The sequence below is a fragment of the Zerene cesonia genome, chromosome 17, assembly GCF_012273895.1.
Source record: "Zerene cesonia ecotype Mississippi chromosome 17, Zerene_cesonia_1.1, whole genome shotgun sequence".
Taxonomy (NCBI): Eukaryota; Metazoa; Arthropoda; class Insecta; order Lepidoptera; family Pieridae; genus Zerene; species Zerene cesonia.
The window spans coordinates 4,394,893-4,420,638 of NC_052118.1; the positions used below are offsets into that span (position 1 = coordinate 4,394,893).

General features: G+C 32.7%; 2 protein-coding genes across 4 annotated transcripts; one reads left to right on the top strand and one right to left on the bottom strand.

Moving 5' to 3' along the window:
• Positions 1–223: 223 nt before the first annotated feature.
• LOC119833683 (gamma-tubulin complex component 2-like) lies at positions 224–24,253 on the bottom strand. 3 transcript variants are annotated; one of them, XM_038357811.1, is made up of 17 exons: positions 24,118–24,253; positions 23,874–24,041; positions 23,658–23,802; positions 22,835–23,021; positions 21,905–22,200; positions 21,456–21,584; positions 20,938–21,111; positions 20,439–20,616; positions 19,787–20,075; positions 19,317–19,432; positions 18,821–18,992; positions 17,995–18,163; positions 5,159–5,302; positions 4,269–4,346; positions 3,559–3,567; positions 2,450–2,613; positions 224–2,204 (listed from the first exon to the last, which is right to left on the bottom strand). In XM_038357811.1, the coding sequence occupies exons 1-17, from the start codon at positions 24,186–24,188 to the stop codon at positions 2,114–2,116; spliced, it is 2,580 nt and encodes an 859-aa protein (XP_038213739.1). In that variant the 5' UTR covers positions 24,189–24,253; the 3' UTR covers positions 224–2,113. The 3 variants fall into 3 exon arrangements, with proteins under 3 accessions (XP_038213739.1, XP_038213741.1, XP_038213742.1); XM_038357813.1 differs by lacking the exon at positions 3,559–3,567; XM_038357814.1 differs by lacking the exons at positions 3,559–3,567; positions 4,269–4,346.
• On the top strand, positions 6,626–17,527 carry LOC119833682 (transient receptor potential cation channel protein painless). Its single transcript, XM_038357810.1, has 2 exons — positions 6,626–6,805; positions 14,517–17,527. Exon 2 carries the CDS (start codon positions 14,537–14,539, stop codon positions 17,387–17,389), a length of 2,853 nt encoding a protein of 950 aa, XP_038213738.1. The 5' UTR covers positions 6,626–6,805; positions 14,517–14,536; the 3' UTR covers positions 17,390–17,527.
• Positions 24,254–25,746: the final 1,493 nt, after the last annotated feature.

A 25,746-nucleotide genomic window follows, 5' to 3' on the forward strand; every position in this document is an offset into this window, starting at 1 on the left:
TGTGTTTTATTCATTACTTTGTATGAAAATAAAGCCTATTCCATGACAACATAACGGCCAAGTGCGAGCCGGAATCGCGCTCTCAACGTATTTTTAAAACGAAAAAAGTCTTATATGGAAGCGCCGCTAAAATAGTTTTAGTCTTACCGTAGCCGTTACAATACTAAATCGCGGTGGTTAGAAACAAATGATATCTTGATTTGGGTTGGAGTAAAAATAAAAAATTTATAAAAAAGCAGTTTATTAATACCATTAACTAACATTACTATGTTAAGCAGTGACCAGCTATTTTTGTGACAACATTAATTATATAATCAGTTACATCACAATCGTAAAAATATAACGTTCGCGGGCAACTTTGAATCCATTAACGATTACAATCGCACAAAAATATAATTACAACAGTTCCAATACTTTGTCTTTTTATATCTAATGGCTAAGTTACATGACACGTTTAAAATATCACAATCATAATTTAAAAATCGACACAGTTTGCGCTTCTTATAATATTTTGTTTGATTTTACACTAACACGGAAGATTCGATTACACAACACATGTATACTCACACAGACACATTACAACATTCATAAAGTCGATGCCAATAAAGAAACAATCTAAAATGAAGACTGCATGGAACTGATATCACTTTCGGAATATATTTACTACTATAAGTGTAAATGAGACGGCATATGTCTGCCAAAATAAAAATGAGATTAAACATTTCGATGAATCCTCATTATTGATTTCTTCTTTGACTGGCACGCATACTACATATTTATTCTAAAATACTGTATTGTTAAATTTTAAGATCCAATACAGATTGTGATATAAATATAATTGAAGTGGCTTTTACTATGAGTATATTATTTGTGTTTGACATTTAAAATAATTGTACTTTTTAATGACGGCATTTTATTTGAGATGATATAACGATTGAAACGTTATTCTGATTTTTGTTTTAATAGCTAATGCAATAACTACTTTCCAAGAAACCTATTAATTAATTTATTTGATTACCATTATTAATTTCTTCGTTAAAACTAAGTTCAGTGTAATCTATTTGGAATTTCTATAATCTATTTCAAAAAATATACTTTTAAAGCGGAAATCTCAAATGAGTAATACTTGTGTAAAAATATAACTACCATAATTTTGTTAATATTTTTTGTACTTGATTTATTATTTTTGTGATTTAAACGCCTATTATTGCTTACGGCAATCGTAAATCATAAGATCGTTGCATACGTCTATCTTATGTTATCAGACAATCTAATAGTGCATTTCGAGATATTGTGTCCAACTATAGAATACTAAAATATCAAAGTAGCTTATAGATTTTACGCAACCTTTGAAAAACGTTTTTCTTCGTCTTAAGATATTGTCATGGTGCCCCCTTATACAAATAAGAGCTAGAAAAGTATACTAAATGCTTTTAAAAATCGACAGTTTCGAATTTATATTCTTGAGATTTTATTTCATGAGTAAAAGTCGAAAGATATTTGAGATTCCGAATTTTATATCGCAGAATTTTTACGCAAATCGAGACGCTAAGAAAATTAAACATTTAAACAACCAGTTTCCAAATTCCAAACATTCATGGCAACACTTAATGTGTCAAGTTAAAGACTTCCTATGGATTCTATGTCTGTATTCATTTTTATGAAGAAAAAAGACTTTGTGTCAACCTAAGATATTGTTTCGGCTGAATGTAGTTACAGTATCTATCAATATAAAAATTTATAAAATCAGAAAATTTCAAATAATATTTATACAAGCCTCCAAGAATCGAATGCTAATTTTGGTGTTTATTTATAAATGTCCAAATTATTGCAATAAATCGATGTTATTCTATTGGTTATAAATGTGCCAGTATTATATTAATGTACATACATTAAAAAAAAATAACAAATACGATTTACCTCCTATCGAAAACATTGTTAGTTGTTACACAGCAGAATTCTACTGTTCATCTACAATTGCGTACAATTACCTCAATTGATCGTTATCATTTTATAGGTTATAAGAGTTTATAGTGCGAGTGTGAAATTTTTGGTGTACATTAATAAATTGTCACACAGAAGTGACAAGATGGCGCGCGCGCCGTTGTCGGCGCTAGGAAGATGTTTTCTTCTCGCTCTCTAGGAACTTGTCGTCAGCGCAAAACTTCTCCAACTGTTTCACGTAGTATGTGTTGAAGTTTAACCTGAAATAATAATATCAGGTTTAGTGATATTACAGACCAGGTTAAATTTTTATTGCCTTCTCCGCGCACTCAATGTAAGCCCTTTTAAAATTTTTGAAGGTAGGGGGATGGATAATCGACGGTTAGTTTGCATACTTAGGAAAATAAATGTAATAAAATTCTAAACGCAGTAAACTAAAGATCTTATCTCTTATACACATCATGCATGTTTTCACCCATTACATTTCCTCGTAGAACAATCTCACCTGGCCGATATATTTAGCAGCTTGTTGGTGTTGTTGTCTCGAGCCATCCTCTCGATGATCGCTAGGACCGAGAGCAAAGCCGCGGTGAAACGTAGTCCATAGCGCGACACCGAGCGAGAGAAGGAGTCAGCTGACCCGCTGGTTGTTGTGCCGCATCCCGTGCTCTGTGTTTAAGTATTATTTTAAACAAAGAAATAAATCTTAAGTCATAATCAGTATATTGATGTATATTTTAAAGTCTATATGAAGTAGATGTTCTCTTATAATATATACATCATCATTCACATTCTATATACGGCATCCTATTGGTAGATGTTCGATTATTATTATTGATTCATTATCCATTGATCCATTATGTGTAAAATACTTGTCCACTGGCCAAAGTTAAGCTTTGGGAGTGTGACAATTCAATTGGGCAGAGCTTAATTTTCAAAATAGGTAGGTATTGAAATGCACGGATTTTATAAGAGCGGCCTTTGCGTCCAAAGTGATAAAATAAATATATTAAAAAGTAGCCCAATACCACATTCCTTACTGATTTTTGCCCACATTTACTTGCGAAAAAAAGCTTTGTGATGACATTTTAAGATTTAAAATATGTACTAAGATGCAAAATTGTTTAAATTTATTTTTTAAAATTATTCTTATATAGATGTATGGAATTGCGAAACTTGTTACATCACATAATTGGGTAGGGAGTTCATTAAACATGACAAGCTGTGAAAATGAGGGAGAAAGAGGTCAAAATTACCCAAAAATTTTATGGATGACCCCAAAAACCTTACTTTCGATACACACAGAAAACTTCAATACTGCTTCCCTGTGTTAAACAGATAAAATTAAAATAATGATATAATAGCCATTAGGAGCATAGCAATTAGCAATTTCCATTATATTACCCGATAATCCCGAAAACTTATTAAAATTTAATATTAGTTTCGACAAATCCATATGAAATACGCATCCGTATAATATACGTTATGTGTAAATGTACAACTACCGTGAATACAACATACAACATTACTTATGGTGGGCTGATGTGATAAGGGTAAGAAAATAATAACAATTACATACACAACGCATTATTTAATAAATAAAAGGACACTTACCACGGAGTTCTAAGAAAAGAAGAGTCATGAAAAAATAAAAGACGACATCAATGATGTTGCACACAAATACTACATGGAGACGTTACGTTGTTACAGTATTGAGTGTGATCACGGCCTAGTTTTTAAATTAAATAAATATGAAAAAAAAAACAAAGAAAAGAAGTTTTGTTTAAAACGAGCGATATACATAGAAAATACTTTCACTAGACTGAAGTATATGAAATGTTTCATTGAAAATGATAAGACTCATACAGGAAAATAAACATGATATTGTATTCAGCTAAAGCTTTCAAAATCCATATATTTTTTTAACTTAAGGCCGCACATAGCGCGCCTCAGATCTATCTCATATACTGATGCAATTATAACATTAAATATATTATAATTCGCCTGTAATATCTATCTCTGTGTAAAGTTTTGTCCAGATCCAATAAAGTCGGTTCGAGTGAAATAAAATAATCCACGCGTCCATCTATTCTCAGACTCACGTATGTGAAGAACGAGGGAAATAAAATAGCAACAAATACCGAAATATCGTGAATAGAAGGATAATAACAATGAAATATTACTGATCGGGAATCAAACTAAATAACATAAAAAAAACACAAAAACATATAGGTCGTGTTCACACAAATGATAGTGATCTGTAGTGCGTACGTGACGTTCAGAAACGCGGGTGCATAGACGATAATACAGCTTGTATATTATACCTCGCAATACTCTGTATTGTCATACGTCGATCCAAGCATACTGTTAAGCTCAGCGTCCACGAAGTACTTGTGCATCTCCTTAGCCAATTAAAGTGTTTTGGTAGCGTTAAAAGATACAAAATAAATCAAATTATATTGAATTCTGAGCCATAGGAAGCATCTATAGTTGACACGGCATATAAGATACAGTGGAAGTTGGTTATACTCATTATAATATCGGCCATCAACTGACACGTAATTTTCCAATAAACACCACTTTATAGAATGAGTATAACTAACTAACTATTGCAGAATCTAACACAGATATAAAGAAGAAATATTCACTAAGAGTAAAAATAAAGTAGGATAGTAATAGTTACAAAGAAGAAATATTAAGCAAAAATTAGAATAGTCAATGGTGGCATCTTCGTTATTTACATCAGAATATTATGTATTGATGGTTTTAGGGAAAATTTTCTTCATCTAAAATAATCATGAGAGTTCAATTATTGTGGATATAAAACCATCATGATCACCACCTTCCGTCTGCCAATAACGTTTTGTGCCTGTTGTTGGAAACCATAATAAACACAAGCTTGTATATTATTATATTACAAGGTATAAATATAACTATCTCATGCAATACATCCAGCATATACGAATACATATTAATACTTTAAGATACAAGTATTTTATCAAAAACCTTTCCTTATATTTTATGAAAAACTATATAACATTATGTATTGATGTTATTGCGATACAGTTATATAACAAATGGCCGCAGAAATAAAAATTCATGGCACATTTTAAACAATCACTCATATCCCCTAAATTGGAACAACAATAAACATCATTTTAATAAACAAATCATGCAAATATACCTGTGTATGAGATATTCGTACTAATTATACCTGTATAAATGTGCAGAATTGAACGCAAACCAGGCAGAGCGTGGTGACAGCCTTCAAGAGCTGCGGGCTCATCAACATGCAGTCGCCCAGACACGACTCCAGAAAGTCGTTGTGACGTTCCAGCACTTCGTCCACGTTGTTCACCTGGAATATATTATGTTACATATGTTGTAGTTGTGTATGGTCCTGATATGTCCTGATATGTATGTCTCTTTTTGAAGAAATTTGAACTAATCTAGTTTATAACATCGAACCGTTTCAACGTTTTATTCAATAAAGAACACTACTATTATGATTATGATGTTAGAAATACTTTTTTGTAGTTTGTTGGTACACATCATACATTCCCTTGCAAGAAGAATGTAATTTTGAATCTTTTTATATGAGAAGAGCCCTCCACCAGTGGCTTCGCTTTCATGTAATTTCTCAGTACGATATTTTTGAGCATATTATAGACCTAAACCCATTAAGAAACCTCTATTTAATTTTTAAAAACCATCCATTCCTCATCCCTGACCATATTCTTGATTTTTTTTTGTCAAATAAAATGTAGTCTATTATTGGTCAGTAGTTTTTATACGATTGACACACATCCATATGTATTGCATAACAATCACTCTTTTTTTGTAAATTATAATATAGAAATGGTCTGGTTACTGTTATATTATATGTATTATAGATCGCAGGCCAATTAAAGATTTTCACAAATGGTGTAATATTTATAAATCATTAATTCTTCGATTTTCGAACAGCGGTAGTTATGCATTCATATTAAAAATCTTTGGATTAACTAATCACATGCATAGATAATTACTTAAGTCTAAATTCGAGTAACTATTTCTTCGAAGATCTCCTCCATTAGGCAAATGCAACCTGCGCGTTACGATGCCGTATTAAGAAATTACCTATTACTGATAAGATTCATAAAGATTCATAATGCACTTAGACAAAATGAGTCATTAATGGTTAAACCTATTAAATAACGGATTAAAGATGATATGACGCAACGGCATCATCAGTTTTATTAACGTTTTTGATATCTCTTTTCAGACGGTAAAATAAAAGAGTAAAGTCTTAAATACAGAACGGACACAAAACAAGAATCGCTTGTCTTTGAAAGCAATGAGTAATGCAGCCTTGTGACGTAGAAATAAAGCAACGCCTACAAGAAGTAAAAAACTGCTCCGCCCACTGAAAAAAACACAATTGCGAAATTTTGTTAAAAAATGCATTGTGATCTTCCGCATAACAAAAACAGCGATATTCATTTAACATCGTAATCTGTTGTTAGAACCATTTCATATTATGCCGTATCGTTTTACCAGACGTTGTATTTCATTCACATTTATTGCATCGCATTCCGATCAAAATGCTTTTATTAGTAAACATAAACAGCGGGTGAATTAATAATATTAATTACGTAGTAGGGCAATAGATGTAATTGGGTTTGCCATTAGCGCAGGATCAGCAAGTTCGAGCGCCTACTCATTGGCTGCGCGCGCGCCTCCTCACTCCTCACTCTATACCAGAGGCTGAGTGGCGCGGCCGCACGACATGCGAACCAATTGTGGACAGAGTCAGTGAACAAAGTTTAACAAGTGATTGTGAATCTGAGTATTTTCAGTGTTTTCAATTGAATATATTCAGGTGGGTTTACTTTTACGGCTAATATTTACCCGTTTTTAAATTGTGATAAATTTACATAAACAAACAAATTGCGTTTTTATGTAAAGCGATGTATATGTAATTATTTTAATTTTATTGAAAGGATTGTCTTTGATTTAATATTAAGACCATAAAAATATGGCTGTTTTAAAAGTATCCAGAACACTTCTCCCAATAATTCGATATTCGAACTTCGGTAACGTGTTTTAGGGTAAATCATGTTTTTACATCGGTACAAAGTACATGATATTATTTTTGATTTGTGTCTGTCTTTCATGCCGTACGCTACAAGAATCAAATAAGCGTCATTTGATGATTGCGCGCAAACACTAAAATTGCATATTCCTTACAATAACGTAATCCAATATAAAGGTTACCAGCTTGGGCAACGACATTAACATATGTGGGTGTAAATATTGAACTGGGAGCAATACATGTGTTGACTGAGCCCTCGAACAAGGTCGGCAAAGATGACGTCATTACATTTATGATGATGCAGGACATAGGGGCCCGAGTCTGTAGGATGAAGCGCAGTAATTGATAAAGCGAGAGCCCGATATACATAGTTATATTCCTACATATCCTGTCAAATGCCCATGTTGTAAAGCTACAGACAATGCGTACCTACGTTGGTTTCAAATATACGTCGTATGTCCATCAAGTCGAGTTCTTGTAACTGGTTAGCCTCAGCGTGGTAAAAGGTATTGATTTACCGACTATTTCTTAGCGTTAGGATATTGTGTATTTGCAATTGGGGCTGATATTTACACACTGGACAAAAATTTTCAAACTTTGTCACTTATTAACGATTTATTTAACTAAAGCTTGAATCGGATTGCGAATTAAACAAACATTGCATTAATGACATAATTTAAACTATCGCTTAAATAACAGTAAAGTACGCTGAATGTTTCGCAATAGCCCGGTTTCGGATATTAAAATCAATATTCAAATCACTCAACCAATTTGCATTAACAAAAGAACGGAACTATACATGTGATGGACACGATCTGACATAAAAGGTGCTCTCCTGCATTGGAAAGTAATCGATTTGATTCGAGCAATAATCTAAGTACATCATTATATCATAGGAATAGGTCGATGTTTTCTCACGGTTAGCGCATAACTGACCACTGGAAGTTGGAACCCGTTGGTGCAGTTTAATTTGTAAATTATGTATAAAACGCGCTTTACTATTCCGCGTAACGAATAGAAGGGATTTGCTTAATATGTGTTCGTTTTCTTTGAATATTCTTAAAACGTATGCAATAAAGTAGCCATGTCGTCAGATTTCGTAAGCACCTTGAACTGGAGAACTAATAAGTTACTCATAAAGATTAGATGAAAAAGCCTCACATTATTTAATAATGAAATCCTTTTATTTCTATCGCATTTAAAAGTTTGAGACTCAAAGTTGTCGCCTAATGGAAAGAGAGAGTAAGATAATAACGAGAGTTTACTGCACACTCTCTTTTTCTCTTATGATATTGTTAAATCCAACTTTTCTTCTTGGTGTAAATATCAATTTTCTAGTAGACTGTATTCTATACATTCAAAATAACATATCGCTCGGAAAATTTTAATTAAGCGTTTGCTAATCGTATACGGCATGACCACAGTAAGTCATAAACATTGATGCAATTGTGACCGATGGGCGATGACTACGCCTCACCCACAAACCTTGTGACCACCAAATAGGGACCACAGGCAAATGCAAAATACGCTCTCGATTATTTAACGAATACATTATAAATTTCCGGCACAGTAACCAATAAACGATAGCCCATACGGGGACAAATAGCAACGAAACACTTATCACTTTACTACGTTATCCAGATATGGAAGTGTCATTGGCATTGAATATTAATTTAAAATTCAATACTTTATTCTATTTGCTTTGGACATCATTGATTTCGTTTTTTTAATGTCTCATTTAAACGCAGATTATTTTGACAAATATAAAAATGTTACACGAGCAAAGCCTTAAAGCAGAACGTAATAGATTACAATACAAAAAGAGAATATACGAGCTAGTCGAAACGTTGAACATCCGCCGTGCGTAACGATAAATGGAAAACGTCTAAAAAGTAGGTTTAAATGTAGCAATGATCTTCGTAAAAAAAACTGTTAATCTCAAAACTGGGTCCGCGTCGCGGCTCCAACGGCCCGAAATAGAAACTCAAATCAGTACACTAATCGTACTTCAGGGTGTCGTAAATGATCGGGCATTTTGCATGAATCTTTATGGGCTATTAAGTACTTTGATTCGAGAGTTCAGCAGAATCGACCTGGAGCAGGCATCGCGATTGCACGAATTAGTTCCAAAATAAACATTCATTACTTCGGCTATCAAAAATTTGTGATACATAATGAAACAATGACGTACATCCTTCAGAGAGATACATGTTCAAACAAAATTGTATTACACGTATAATTTTGTTTCGAAATAACATCTATATAATATAAATGGCATGCACTCTTTTAGTGGATTCGTTGATGTGTTTACTTGTAGAAAGTATAAGTAATAGTATTTAGGGCAAAACAAATTAAGCACAGTGATGACAAAAAGCAAGTTAGCGTCGTAACGAGAGGCCAAATTGATATGTGTGCGGAACGGAAGGCTTTTATTTTAAAATCTTTACTTGTTCACGCACCGGATATGTTGAGACTTGAGAGCGCGTCGAGTCTCTGGTAATTTGGTTATTTTTACCGTATGTTTCTTTTTTGTCTTGACTTATTAAATATAATTGTTATTTGAAATTCTTCGGAGAGATTATATCCGGTCGATACGGTCGTAACTGTTGTGATTTTGAACGTTATGATGTGTTTCTTTATTATCTCTATATACAATCTATATTTCCGAGAGCACATTGCTTTCTTACTTAAAGGAGTGGTAAATAGAAACGCAGAAGCAAGCTTCTCATAGGCCATAGCATTTATTTTAAAAATAAATTATCAATCTACAGTTAGGTATTGGTCAATTAAATTTCCCTTAGAATATGTTAATCACATATTATATGGGTCATATCGCGCTACGCTTATAATTCTATGAAATTTCCAAAACAAGTTATGAACATTGTAATAATTAAGAGTGAAACTCGCAGTTAAAATAACTTATGCGACAGTTTATTCTATCTATTTATTTTAATCACCGTTGCTAATATTTAACTTACAAATTTTTTCACCGCAGTTTTCTTAACCTTATATGTATCCTTAATCTTGTATGTATGTATATTTATGCTTCAAATCGTAAAAGTAGTTAACAGATTATAGATAAAGTAACAGATTTTTACCTTAAATATATATTATGTTATAAAATTGTCTCTTTCTCGTATTTAACAAAGCATCATTCGACCATAACCTACTGTTTAACGAGTCGCAGTTTAGAACAGCGGAAGCCATAATTGATGCAACAACAATAATTAAAGTGGAAAGCTGATTCGCTCTATCTCTTATTCAATGCATAGAAATTTCTTACGTTTTATTGAATCTTTCTTAAACTGATATAATTATAACGTAAAATATATTTATCGTCGGTTGCGTTTTAATATATCTTATTTTGTATAGGAACTTATATAAAACCATACTATGTTTATCTATTAGATAACCTCTCCGTCCGAAATATGCATTTATTAGTTATATATTTTTCCTAACTAAACGACATTACTATCTACTATCTGTAGGCTCTATACGAATATCGATACATTCCAAACATATTGAGACCTCAGGGGGTAAAACCGGTAATAACCGGTGTTGCTAACCTTTCTATTATTTAATGGCTTATAACTAACAACCTATATCTTTAAATTCCTGAGAAAGATTTCATTTTTAATTCATTAATACTAAATAAAAATAAACACATAGCTAATTTACTGAAAAGATAAGGTTATTTTAAACATCATTCTCCCCGGAGCATAACATACATAAATGTATGTTAAAATGTGAGTTTAACCGCTATTAGCTTTAGGAATATGAATCAAATATCGCGACACCAAAAATAAACAGAAGGTGCAAACAGAGGCGATGTTCTTAACCGATAGATGTATGCATAAGTTATTTACAAATTTTCATTGTTAGCTCTATAGCTAATTTCCATTTCAGCACAAAAAACATAGATTCGATATAAATACGTATAAAGATTACATTATAATATTTCAATCTTTTTAACGGTTTGCATTGAAAACATATACATTTCGTATATTCTTACTTTATCGAATTACTAACTGCTCACTCGGGCTGTGCCTGGCTATGGTCCAGGCGGAGATAAATCCAACAAAGCCAAAATTTGTAAAATTTCTGCAGTTGAGTTGTACGTAAGTGTTGAATGTAACACGATTTTCGTTTATTTAAATACATATCCTATCCTACTAATATTATAAATGCGATAGTTTGTAAGTATGTCTGTGTGTTTGTTTGCTCTTTCACGTAAAAACTACGGAACCAATTGCAATTAAATTTGGTACGTAGATAGCTGGACAACTGAAATAACATATAGGCAACTTTTTATCTCAATATTCCTATGGGATACAGACTTACGCGGATGAAACCGCGAGGCGCAGCTAGTATGAGGTAATTACTAATTACATCAACAAAAGTGAAAATTATGAAAATATATACTTACAAAAAGGAGCATTGCCACGTATTAACAACTGCATTTAATCCATTTAACCAGCTTAAAGTACGATAACGCCTCCTTCAAATATGTACATGTACAAAACCAATGCTCGTTGCAAATATTAGCGCAATTTTTTATTAATCGGTCATCTAAGAGAGCAAACATATTATATGGTACGAAGTATCAGATGTTACATAAATGTAATTTCATTAATTTGAAATATTTGGTTGTTAACATCAAGAATCAACACATAAATTCCTTTATCTATGAAAATTTAGAATTAAAAATTTTTATCGTCACCAATTAGTTATGATACTTCACGCTAATATTATAAATGTGAAAGTTTTCATGCTTAAACGTTTGTACGTCAATCACGCTAAAACTACTGAACGGATTTTGATGAAATTTGGTATTCATACAGGGTATACGGTGACTTGGGTGATAGGATAGTTTTTTTTATCCCGATTACATGCTCCCTTGGGATAAAATAGAAATCTTGATATCCGGGCGGAGTCGAAACGATTGTCTAGTTTTACTATAAGTGTTAAATAATGAATTCTCTGATGAATATCAAACTACCTAACAACACAATAAAATGTACATCGACAAGAAATATTCAGCGCCATTACTCAGTAATAAAGTTTGAGATCAACTCGACAATAAATCACCGCCGTTGTAAATGCCTCAGTTCGATTGTAAACAGGTGTACAGTACAATAGAGTTTTATCTGGCGAAAGCGGACGCAAAATCCATTGTAACACATTTAGCTGGTCCGTTGGAACATATGGGGTATCTCAATGCGCGGTTCCAATGGATGAGCATAAACAAGCGTTGAAGCTCGATTTCGGTGTTTCATACTTACATAACGTCATATTCAAGAGAGAAATGCGAAAAAATGGGTTGGCGCGTTGATATAATTATACGTCAATGAAAAATGTTTTTTTTCATTAGTCTAAGGCTAGTATGCAAAGATTTGGCAAGATTATGGTACAATCATATTTAAAAATTTACCGCCATTAAAGTATATAGACAGTTATAGTTATAGGACGAAGTAAAGTTTAAACCGTTTTTTTTTTCCTTTTTGTATTCCTCAGCACAGATAATATAAAACTATGATACATCAGTATCAAGGTATTTTACATATAAGCCACAAAGTATAAAAGGTCAGCACTGACAATGAATGAAACATTTCCTTTTATTAGCTTGAGTTGTAGGTAATGCGAACATAACAGGATATCATATAACACATTGGTTTAGCATACGTGTAACAAGATGCATGATAAACGCTTTAATTTTTCTACTCAGTTATGAACTGATGTATATACCTAGAGGGACTTAACACTAAAGGACGGACATTCTATCTATTATAGCCACTTAAAATACCCACATAAGAGTATCTGCATTCCTACGAATCTTTATCATGTACGTAAATACAAAAATATTTTATCAATATAAAAGCGAAACGAAAATTATTTTTAATCGCAAAGTGGTCTACTGGATTACCAGGTGAAATATTTGTTTATGATTATGACTCATTAAGAACTGCTATGTTTACGTTTATGTAATCCGTATAACAAGATTATTAGTTGAGATGATCTGTACTAATGACGCATCCATAGAGAATATTATAGGAATAAAATACAATTATTTATATTTGTTCAAGTATGAAAAACACGGCTTCTGGTTAAATTGTTGTTGAAACACAATGTTTTAATTCTTACCACCAATAGTCTACTCTCTTCAAGATCCTAATATTTAATTGAGAATATATCCACGGTTTTTGAATTGATATTAGAAAGGAAAGTAAATATTGCAACACGGTCAATGTATTATTTATTGATTAATATCCGTAATAATTAAGAATGAAAAAGCTAAAAAAGTTTTGTAGTCATTTACATTTTATTGTCGCACAAAAAAGCGTATAAAGTGATAAAGGCAGTAAGATTTCATTGTGATTGCGTTGAAATAAAATCGATTTCGTACTAAAAAGGTAAACATACACTACAAAACAATGGTTGAACCCGAACTGCGCCCGACCCTCTACCAAAGAGACAAGTATGCCATCGAGCGATATAGTGCTGCACGATCATGAAACTCGAAACAGTATGCGGGTATTCAATATACAAATTTACAGCCCGGACATAATGAAACTCGAAATTGAATTCAACGAACAAACGTTCCACTTTGCCTATCTCTTAATTGAACTCTATCAAATTAAAATAAAAGTTACCAAGCACAAACACAATAAGGCTCATTTTAGCGGGATATGTAAGTTTACGATTATTAATGATGAAGAGTGCAAATCAGAATAATTACTCACATCTCATAAGTTAGCAGCACGTGCGGTAATAGAATTTTGGAATAATTGCCCCTTCATTATAGCTTTCGGCGGTTCATATCAAATGAGCTCATTAACATTTACAAAGATAAAAATTAATAACGTAAAAGCATAGCATAAAGAGATCTATACAATTAATACCTTTGGATTCATAGCAAAAGCCGAAAAAGTCTATTCAATAGTTCTTACTTTAATTAAAATTTGCTTTTCGCCCCGGCTTCACCAGTGATAAGTTTTTCTCGCCATAAGAACCTTTCTTGTGCCTTAACAAAAACGTTGAAAAAAAAAAATAACCCACTTGTTCGAGGTGTCCTTGAGTTTGCACTAAGCAACTTATTTGGCAAATTAATATTTATTTACTTTTTAATTTTATAGAAAGCAAATTTAGAAAATAAACCAGTTTAACGGTGGTTACTCCACGTGCTATGGCTCTTTTGCTCTTTTGTGCCAATCACCAGAATATTCACACGATCGCTTGCACTAGCACTTAGCCTTCTTAATTAAATTGACACATTTAGTATTGAACAATCTTCGCCTTACGCGTTAAGCGCAATAAACGAATCGACTTACTATCTCTTGGAAGTTCAATATTGATGGATAAATATGGTCTTTCGAAACAAGGATTAACTTCAATTGAATAATTGCAATTGTTTGTAACGGTGTGTTTGGACAAAAATAATGACACCCAAGTTTTATTGTATAGATTGGGTCAATTTATAATTGGTTAACTATCTTTTCAGATGCGAGTTCGTAACAAGCAATGACACGCGATACCTACGAGATGAACAACCGGTTGTCGCGAGGTGGATCTCTCTTCGGGGGTGATCCTCAAACGCAACTGAAAACTGCTCTGCACAATAACGATTTTGCGACTTTTAAAAAACTCGTCAGCTATGGAGCAGTAGATCTTGAATATGTTTATCCATACCCTGACTATAAAACATGCCTCGAGCTTGCTGTTTCTGAACCAAATAAAATTGAATTTGTTAAACTTCTATTAGCACATGAAGTGCAAGTCAATCGGTTAAATGAAACTCACGGCGCAGCACCTATACATTTCGCTGTTGAAAATGGAAATATCGATGCTCTGACTGCACTTTTAAATGACGATAGAATTGACGTGAATCTAAAATGCAAAGGAAACACTGCTCTCCTCATGGCGATTAAGAAAATACAAGACTTGGACGATGATCGAGAGCGTGATTTGGTAATTTGTGAAGATATGGTAGAGCTTCTATTAAAGGCAGGATGCAATGCAAATTCTCCTGACATGAGAGGAGTAACGCCGGTATATTCTGCGGCAAAACAGGGCCTTGAAAGAGTGATTACCTATATCATAGACTATTCTAAAGAACCAGTCGATCTTGATGCATACAAGGATATACGTGGAAAAACGGCGCGGTATTACTTACAAGAAGCATTTCCACATCTTGTAGAGAGATTTAACTCTACATCTGAAATTGCTGAGGCCATTGATGCTGATAAATTATTTTCATATTTAAATAAGCATGAGGAAGACAATTTTATCCGTGATTTCAATAAACTTGTCAGAAAAAATGAACATCGATCAGTATTAGCTGCTAATAACGGCATAAATACAATGCTACAACAAGCCACTGATAAAGGGTTTGAGAAAGTAGTGATGGTATTATTGAGTAATGGAGCCGATCCTAATGCCACATGTTCTGGTAACACTAGCCGTCCAGTAGCTATAGCTTGTTCCAATGGTTTCAACAGAATATTAAAAATGTTTATTGAAAACGAATCTACTTTATTTGATTCTGTCAATGGTGAATCTCTTCTCCAAATTACAATTAAAGGCATGCGATCAGGTTCCAAAAGTTCAAAGGTAGACTTTAAAGGTTGCTTGGACATGTTATTAAAACATCCCAAAATCAATGTGGATGTAAATCATCAAGATATAAAAGATAATACGGCTCTTCATTACGCGGCGCGAAACGGTGATAGTGAGACAGTTTTGGACTTATTAAGAAATGGAGCCTGTGTAGGACTAAGAAATAAATTTGATGAACCTCCATTAGCAGATATCAATGCTAAAACTCTCGAAACTTACTTAGATGAATGCATTACGACAAACGGAGAACGTCCGAGCGATGAAAATTACGAAATACATGTAAAATACAGTTTTCTCGTCTATCCTAACAATTCATTGGAAAACGAATTAAGCAAAATACCTTTGATGGATAAATCAAACAACAACACAGATAAAGAGTTTGATGCTATTTTAGCTCCTGAAACCGAAGCACTTTTATACATGACAAGAAATGCGGATCTTCGCCCATTGTTGAAACATCCTGTCATAACAAGTTTTCTATATTTAAAATGGCAAAGAATAAGCTGCTTGTTCTATGCTAATATAACATTTTATTCGCTTTTATGGTTATGTTTACTGCTATACATTATTTTGGGTTACGGAGTTGAAAAGAGACAATCGGAGTCGATAGAAGCATTAAATGTTATCACCCACATAGGAGCATCAATCGGATTAATATTACTTATAATACGAGAACTGTTCCAGTTACTTGTATCACCTACGAGATATTTACAAAGTATCGAAAACTGGATGGAAATTGCGTTGATTTTTGTTACTGCTTGGATAGTTTGTTATGATTCTGCACAAGAATCGACAAAACAACAGCTGTCTGCAGTTGCAATTTTACTTTCTTCAGCAGAGCTAGTCCTTCTGATTGGACAGTTCCCAACCTTATCAACAAATATTGTAATGTTAAAAACGGTATCGTGGAATTTCTTCAAATTTCTTCTCTGGTACTGCATCCTTATAATTGCATTTTCACTAAGTTTTTACACATTATTTAGAAAAGATGTTGAGGAAGATCAAAAAGCACCGAATCCAAACACAGCCCCTGACGAAGAAGAGGAGGAGGATTTCTTTGAAGATCCAGGCAAATCACTATTTAAGACTATCGTTATGTTGACCGGTGAATTTGATGCTGGTTCAATTAAGTTCAGTACATTCCCAGTAACAAGTCATGTAATTTTTATTGTTTTCGTTTTCATGGTCCCAATTGTTCTGTTCAATTTGTTAAACGGTCTGGCTGTTAGTGATACACAAGAAATAAGAGCTGACGCCGAATTAGTTGGGCACATATCAAGAGTAAATCTTATATCTTATTTTGAAAGTGTTCTTATCGGAAAGTCTTATACGAAACCTTTGAAGTGTTGGTCTTGGTTCCCGCAGTTTATACAGGATTTGCGTATCATTACACCGAAAACTTTGTGCATGAAACCATTTGCTAAGAGAATCAGTTTATTTCCAAATTTTCTGCCCAAATATCGTATAATTGTTAAGCCGAACCAAGATAACAAGATAGAAATACCACACGCAGAAAGTTTAGGTAAATATGGAGAAGATTATGAAGATATAGAAGGTGGAAAATGTTGTTTTGAGCGTTGTCAAGCTTACAGATTAGATCGTAAAATTGTAAAAAATGCGAAAATAATCATAAGCAAAAGGTCATATATATCTGAATTCGACGAAATAAAAGATAAGCTTTCTCACTATGGAGCGAAAATTGAAAACATCGAAAGCACACTTAAAAAAGTATTGCAAGCATTGGAAAATAAGTACTAAGCAATCTACATCCAACCTAACAAACTAATTTTAAGCTATTATAATTTATTTTACGGAGTAACATACGTTAAAAACCAAGCTGCCTATATTGATGTAACATTTTTATGTTTGTTTAATAAATATTAAAAGTTAATAAACCTATTTTTTTTTTTACAACAAGTACAAAATTTTATAGGCTTTTTTTTTCCTGCGCAGGCGCAGACAACACTCTCAATAAATAGTCTTACATACTATTAAGATTTAATTTATCAGCATAACTGCATTACCAGAGAGGTTAGGATGGAATTATTAATAAATCAATGATATTAGACGCGGCTTCGCCTACGTTTTCATTTTTTTCTTGTTATATAACAATATATAATAGCGCCATCTATATAAATTTTCAGTGATTAAAATATGCATCATAATGTATCTTTTCATATGAATGACATATTTTAGCGCGAACAAAAGCAGTCTATGTGACTCTACTATGTCCAGCTTAGTATCTCTCTCCGCTCTGTTGTGACGTGAATGCAAGACAAACAAACAACACTTTTGCATTCACAATTTAAGTAACGATAAATAGATTAGTTAGGATTATTCCTTAGATATAATGATGGACATACCTTATCCAAGCTCTGTATGAGCTGGCACCAGGAGGGTTCGATGACCTCGACGCACATGTAGTACTGCAAGTGTTGGATGCAGCTCAGCATCCGCTGCCGCAACGCGAACGCATCTGCATATAGACGCGCCTCCGAGAAACGCTTTACCACCTTGTTGTATAGCCACACCCTGTACAATTTAACTCTATTAAAAGACTTTTACTAGCTTCACCTGTGAGTTTGTATGCAACCATTACCTTTTTACTTTTACACTCGAATTTGACCATTTTAAGAAGACAGATTTAATTCAAAATGTATATATACACTTATCAAGAATCGATGACAATACAAATTATTTCATGACTGTATCATTTTCTTTTCCATCATTGATCGTTAGGATTAAATAAATTCTAAGAGCAAGTGAGACAATCTAATATCTATATACCGTTGAAACTATTTACTAAGATCCTTTCCCGAAAGAAGCCCGTTTCCTTTTCCTCACCCGTCCTAGTCCATTCCTTCTTTCCAGTCGTTAATCCTTTCCTTTTCCCTTACCCCATAAAAGCGGGCAGCGCATTCACAGAGGTACTATCTTTGCGAATGTTTATGGGCGGTGGTGATCGCTTACCATCAGGCGAACCACCAGCTCAGCTGCCCGCTATGACATAAAAAAAAAAAAAAAAAAGATCATAAATTTGTAATTTTGCACCTAGCTTCATAGAGGAATTGGGTAATAATTAATTTTTTATTACCTTACTGGGGCAGTAAGGTGGTCAGGTACAGAATGCTAAAAAGTAATATGATACAAATGTACTCATTGTTGTCTGAACATATAAAATAAACTTACCGGCACAAAAGCCTTTCCACGTGTTTGCAGTAAAACAAATGTCTGAATATCATCTGGTAGCAAGCAATGGCTTTATGGTTTAATATCAGGGATACTGGCCATTTCACTTCCATTCCAAAAGAAAAGATCTCTATGCCCGTTAACGGTGGACAATCTTTGTTCTGTTTATATTCTGAAATAGATTCCAATAAATATTAAGACCAGGAATAATCGGAAACCGAAGAATAAGGATATAAAACACCAATGTGTTATGCGTTAATAATTAATGTAAAATGACAATAAATGAAAATTATTTTAAGAGTTATAAGCAGATGGATGATTATATATGAGACCTATTGGATATATTCTAAGATTGTATTAAGTATGTCAAAATGTTTGTTGCATGCCACAGAATAATATACAAGAAGGGAGAAAGTTAAGAATATATAAGAAGGAGTTAATTATTATGAAAATAAATTTTACAAAAGCAATGGCATAAAGCAACAACTGAACATACCTTTTTCCTCTTCAGTTTCGATAGAAAGAATTTTGAACATTTGAAACTGCAAGTCGTAAGGCAAGAGTTCCACTCTCATGTCTTCATTGTAGGGATCGTGACTGGCAGCTGACAATCTATGAAAGTGGAATATTTCAAATTCAGACTGGATCTTTTACGGTAAAATGATTCTAAATAAATAATACCTTATACATATTTTTTCAAATCATGAGATTTCATCTCGGGAAAAAGGTTTAAACTTAGCACCACCCTTTTTTAAGCCCTTATCATTTATCCATAATCCGTTTATTCGAAGATAATTTGGAGGACAAATTTCACCTAGTGTTAAGTTAATTTGACTCTTTTTACATTGGCAATATTGTTTTCCCTCCAAATTTTGCCAACCTAGGCGTAGTATTTAGTTTTAATACAAAGGGATTGTCCCTACGTAGAGAATATATTTGTAAAGAAAAATATCTCTCAAAACTTACCTCAAACACAGTCCCAAAAGCGACTCCAACTTGGACGGAATAATGTCATCGATTTTCTTTGACAATTCTTGTTCAGTTGCATCCATGAATTGAACAATAAAATCTCCTTGACTCATGAGGAAATAATTCTTTACCGACTTCAAGCGTCCCATTAAATCATACTCCTTGAGCAATAATTCGAGCAGAGATTTGCTCGCAAACGCGTACGCTTTTTGAATAATTGCACCGTAATTTTGTTCCCGTAATGAGTATTTTATTTCTTCAGTATTTGTTTTAGTAATGGACTTACCTAGCGTGAATATGAAAATATTTAAAGTGATATTGCAAGCAAAAAGTTGGGGGTTTGAGACCGTACGAGCTTACAAGAAATATATAGATTTTAAAATTTATATACGTTTGCTCTACACTGCTAGAAACAGTGAACGAAAACATCGTATAGAAATTGGCAAATCGAAGAATCACAAGTTCGACGACGACATGTGCCAACCGCCAACATGCACTTGGCCAGCATCGTGAATTAAGGCCTGAACCCGCATAGGAGGTCCGAGTTCATGCAGTGGATAAATAATATATAGGCTGATGATGATGGAAAGTGATAACCATTATTTACGGGATATTTAAATTATTAGATGTATTTTAATTATATCCTTACCACATTGGCTAATAACGTTTAAATATTTCCCTGTGCGCAAAATGATATCGGTGAACTTTTCCAGGAACTTGGGAACTCTATCTCTTTGTATACAATATCTCTTCTCCCAATAGTCTGCTGAATAATCCACAGGCAACTCCTCCTTGTTTATTAACTCGTTATCTTCTATCATAAATTCCTGAAATGAAAACAAAACTTATAAAATTTTTATTCTATTTGCAATGAACAACTTTACTAAAAATATGTATTGTAGAATGGTGGATTTTTCATAAAGAGCAGTGGTGGCTTAGTGGTTAGAACCTCGACCTGATGATGATTCATAAAAATTTAGGCTAACATTTAAAGATTATCTTACGGTAAAAAAACAGATCTTCTTTTAATGTTAAAAAAACTATTAAAAAAGTCAGTATAAAGTGAAGAAGCATGGTAGGTAAACTTGAAAAACAGAAGTCAGTATTAATTCAATGAATTTTTTTTTTGCTTAAATAACCAGATTTACCTGGAATGGATCAGTTATAGAGCCCTTATGTATCCATTGATCTAATATACATAGATAGGGTCGACACGCTCGCTCGGTGAGGAATAAGGATATTTCTTGCGCACGCGCATCTCCCATTAACATGTTTGTTTTATCGTGAAGTACTGTCAAAACTGCACCGCCGCGAAGTTCACTCTGTAAGTTTTACATATACTGCTAGGCCATTCTACCAAATTCAAACAGGAAATTTAGAAATTATTGAAATTTTAAAATGTAAGTACAGACTGGCTGCTAGTTAAGAGTGATTAATTTTGAGTATCCTATATGGAGTCTTATCATAAAGGTGCAGTTTTTCAAAGCACAAACATCTGAACACATTATCTATAAAATAAATTCATCAGTAAATATGTAACCTTATTAGCCATAGTGGTACTTGTATCTTCAAACAGAAATAATAAATTTTGAAAATTATTTTTGTCATTACGTAACAAATCTTTATTAATAAATAGTACAATAAAAATATCAGAACAACAGTTCACCTTTCCAATACTGGTGACAATAGCAGCCAAGACTTGCATGGTGTGCATAGTGGGTAAAACAAAATACCACAACTTTTGTAGATTTAAACTCCCTGACATGTGTTCAGTCTCCAATTGTGCAATCATGGTCTGGAAATCAACACAATATCAGTATTTCTTTTTTTATAAATAATAAATAGAACAGTAGAGTCACTCAAATATTAGTTTTTTTTTAACCTTGAATAATCTTACAAGTCCTTCTCTATTTATATATAACAATAAAAATTAACCTGCTTGATGCAATACGAAATGTGAGATGAAATTACTGATGAGGTACATGGATTCAGTTATAGTATGTGTGGAATAATAAAAGATTTACAATCTTCCTATTGAACATTGAAAGATTTTTTTATCTAGAAAATAGATAAGAGTTGCAAGAGTTGTGTAAAAATAAATTCATATTTACTCACATAATAATCCTTTAATAAAATTTCTATAGCGGCCACTAAAGCATGCAAAACCTGTCCAGACCACATATTACAATGCTCAATAAATCTCCTCACAATGGAATAATTTGATGCAATTGGCAACATTTGCTGAACAATTTGCTTCAATGCATCATCTAAGTCTTCTGATATTACAAACTGCCTAGGATCATACATATCTTTAACTGGTTGGTGGACTATATAATTGCCTGGGATGCCACTGAATATATACAAAAGTTCATCTATTATAATATTTTCTTGTGACGCAATTGGGATGCCAGCTGTGAAAATGAAAATTCATATTATTTTATTACATCCATATTATAATATTATATCAATGAATATTATTTTAACCCATCTTATTATTATCCAAGTAAAAAATTGTTATTTTCAACATGAAACTTAACCACCATCAAATTGTCAAAACTAGACCAATCTTTAATGGTACCACATGGGAGACACCAGCTTTCAAATAACAAAGACAATTTCAAAAATTGGTCCACCCAGTACAGTAAATATAGTTCAATTGAACACCTACTCCTCCTGGTTTGAAGATCGAAAAGGAGTCATTGAAAAAGTATATATATATTTAGGGTATTTGTTGTCATGTTAGCACTCATATAGCGATCGCAAGCAATTTATAATTAATTGTACATCATAAAAAACTTAAATCATTTTGAGGATAATTTAATTTTCAATTTTAATTGGAATAGCTTACTGTAAATAATAATTGTTATTAGCTAATCAATTAATCCACATCTATTGTAAGCTATATTATTTCACATGTACTTAATATTGTTACACCATACACACACAGCAAACTTAATTAAATAGATACAAATACTAGAGAAATCTTTATTTTAAAATGGTTAGATTTTTTGTAGATAATTTGAATAAGTAGTAGATAAGTCGTACCCAATGAAGCAATTACAGGCAAAGGTTCCTTTGGGAAATCCCATGACATGGATGGGTGATCCTTTTGCCAGGTGGGCAATTCCAAGCTATTGTACCAGTTTGGCCGAAGTTTCATTTCCTTCTCCTCAAATGATTTCATCACTAATTTTTTACTTTCATCAACAGCTTTGAGCAATTTATCTTTTATCTGAAATAAGAGAAATATGAAAATTTCTAGGGATTTATTATTATTGATTAAGTTCCATAGATTTTGCAATCTTTGTTCTCTATCACAATACAAATAAATAATATTTCTTATGCATCCTACTTAATATAATATAATATTATAAATGCAAAAGTTTGTAAGGATGTGTGTGTGTGTTTCTTGCTCTTTCGCGCAAAAACTACTGAACTGATTGCAATGAAATTTGGGACATAGACAGCTGGACAACTGGAATAACATATAGGCAACTTTTTATCCCGATATTCCTACGGGATACGGACCGTGAAACCGTGGGTGCATCTAGTCTACTATAATTGAATTAAAAACTTATAAAAAATAATGATCTGAATCTAAAAAATATCTATGGTGATAGTATATCCGCTGGTTTTTTTTATTAAATGTGTTTATCTCAGGAACCACTGGACCAATTTCAAAAGTACTTTTACATTTGGATATGTATGTGATTACAATAACATTTATGCAATATAAGAACAAAAGTAAAGCTAGAACGAACGAGATAGCACCATAGTATACACACACAGCAGTTTTTATTCAAATTAACTCCAATTTAAAGGCAGTATCTTGAATTGTCTGAAAATTTAATATTGAAAATCAAATCACCTGGGGCAAGTCTTCTTTAGTAATTTGATGTTTATTGTCACCTAGAACAGGCTTTGGTGCAACTTTTGGTTTAGATATTTTAGATCTCTTTTCTTCACAAACCAATTTGTAAAATAATGCTACGATATCTGCCAAATTGTCAGTACTGAAACATATGAATATTGCTTAATTGTATAGTCTGTTTTAATATATCTATCCATTGTAATAAAATCTTACTTTCGGCTTTTAAGATCTTCATATTTTTTCAAAAATATTTTAGCATTGGAAGCTTTCAACGCCAGTCTTTGAGCATATTCATTGGCCTGTTTAAGTGTAAGAGTACTATTTCCATAGTTTGGGTCATTTTGTATGTAGTCCAAAACTGTATCAGCTTCTAAATTGCACCTGAAAACGTTTAAAATAACGATTAACGCGATAAGTTCTCTTCAAGTCTTGTGATGCGTTTCGGATTATAATGTACCCTAAAGCATCCAAAAGCTCCTTTATCGTGCTTTGCATTTTATCGTTGGGAAAAACCCAGTTTTGATACATTAATAATTAAATATTATCTCCAAAAACACTTCATTCGCGTTTCACTGTTTTCAGTTTTTTGACATTTGTTATGACAATGTGTCAAAGTCAATTGGTTACCTATTTGACATTAGCCTTAGGGATAGTGAGTTGCCATTTTTTTTTAAGAAGTGTAGTTTTTTTTTTTCTTTTCTTTCATTATATTTCTTTTAAAATTACTTTAAATGTTATTAATTATAATTCTATGACATATTACTCTTTACTTAACAAAGTGCAGATAATGTTTGGTATCGAAATAGAACATTGAATACATGAATTTCTTTGGCCCGTTGCATATTCCTTTCCTTTCTCAGTCCATTTCTTCTCTCCAGTCGGCATTCCACTTTTTATCCCATACTATTTAAGAGCATTTAAATTTTAAACCATTCACAGAGACACTATCTCTGAGCAGGTCACATCCGGTGGTGATCACTTACCATCAGGAGGACCACCAGCTCAGTTGCCCGCTCTGATGTATATGTATATAATATATATTAAGGTCGTCTGTATCTACCAGGATCTTTTCGACCTTGGATGATTTTGTAAGAGGGGCGTAATAAGGTTTGCCGATGCAAATAATCTCTCCTGTCTCTGGGTAATTAGGAACGAAGCCGTTGAGTTTATCTTATAATTTTTTGGAAACTAATTTTCTTCAGATAGTGTAGTGCGTGTACGATGAAATTATAATTGCATAATTGTCAATTTATATAGGTAGTTAAAGTTATTTGAATAGACTTAGTAAAATTATTATGAATAGGGATACATCGTGACTGCAACAAACAATACCCTCAATGATCTGTCACCACAATGACTTTTTACAAAATGGCGACATTAATTCCGAATTTCGTCACGCGCAAATAGATCCTTGTAGAACTACATTATATTGTACGTTTGATTTACGAATTCTCAGCTAATACGATATTTTGGCATTTTGGCATAATATAGATACCAAAATATTTTATACTGAGGCTTTAATAACATAGTCAGAGGGTTGAGGGTGTGAAATAAATTTTTCTAAATCCAAAGAATGTCCTTTGTTTTGTTTGGAATTGAGCAACGAAGCCTTTAAACCGATATTTTAGTTTTTAGGAAACTGATCTATGCATTCTTCAGACAGTGTAATGCGTGAACGGTGGATTTATGAATTCAATTTACATTTAGACCGGACTAAATTTTGATCCACATCTTGGTTTCTCTTTAAGCTAAAGTTTTTCTTTGTAAGTAACTTTAGGTAAATGTGATAAACTGGTAGTATTGAACTGATCTAATTATGGAGTCAGGAGGTGGAAAATGAAATTTATCAACGGTAAACAGCAAAGACACTGAATTTTGTAAATTGATTTAACCATAAAAATATATTCTAAATTCCCTAGAAGCTGCTGCAATATAATGGTTAAATTATTTTTTTTTTACTTGAAATGTAAAAATAATAATTTTTTTTAACAAAATTTAACCTACTGCAAACCACTCAAAAGTGAATTATAATTTAATTTTATCACTATTAGACCATTTATCGATATTTTGAAGTCGTTTGGTTTAT

Coding starts and splice junctions, on each gene's coding strand:
- LOC119833682 (XM_038357810.1), top strand. CDS start 14,537: ATGACACGCGATACCTACGAGATGAACAACCGGTTGTCGCGAGGTGGA.
- LOC119833683 (XM_038357811.1), bottom strand. CDS start 24,188: ATGTATCAAAACTGGGTTTTTCCCAACGATAAAATGCAAAGCACGATA. Junction 18,993..19,316: donor CGAAACTGAAGAGGAAAAAG/GTATGTTCAGTT, acceptor AATCTATTTCAG/AATATAAACAGAACAAAGAT. Junction 2,205..2,449: donor CTGCTAAATATATCGGCCAG/GTGAGATTGTTC, acceptor TTATTATTTCAG/GTTAAACTTCAACACATACT.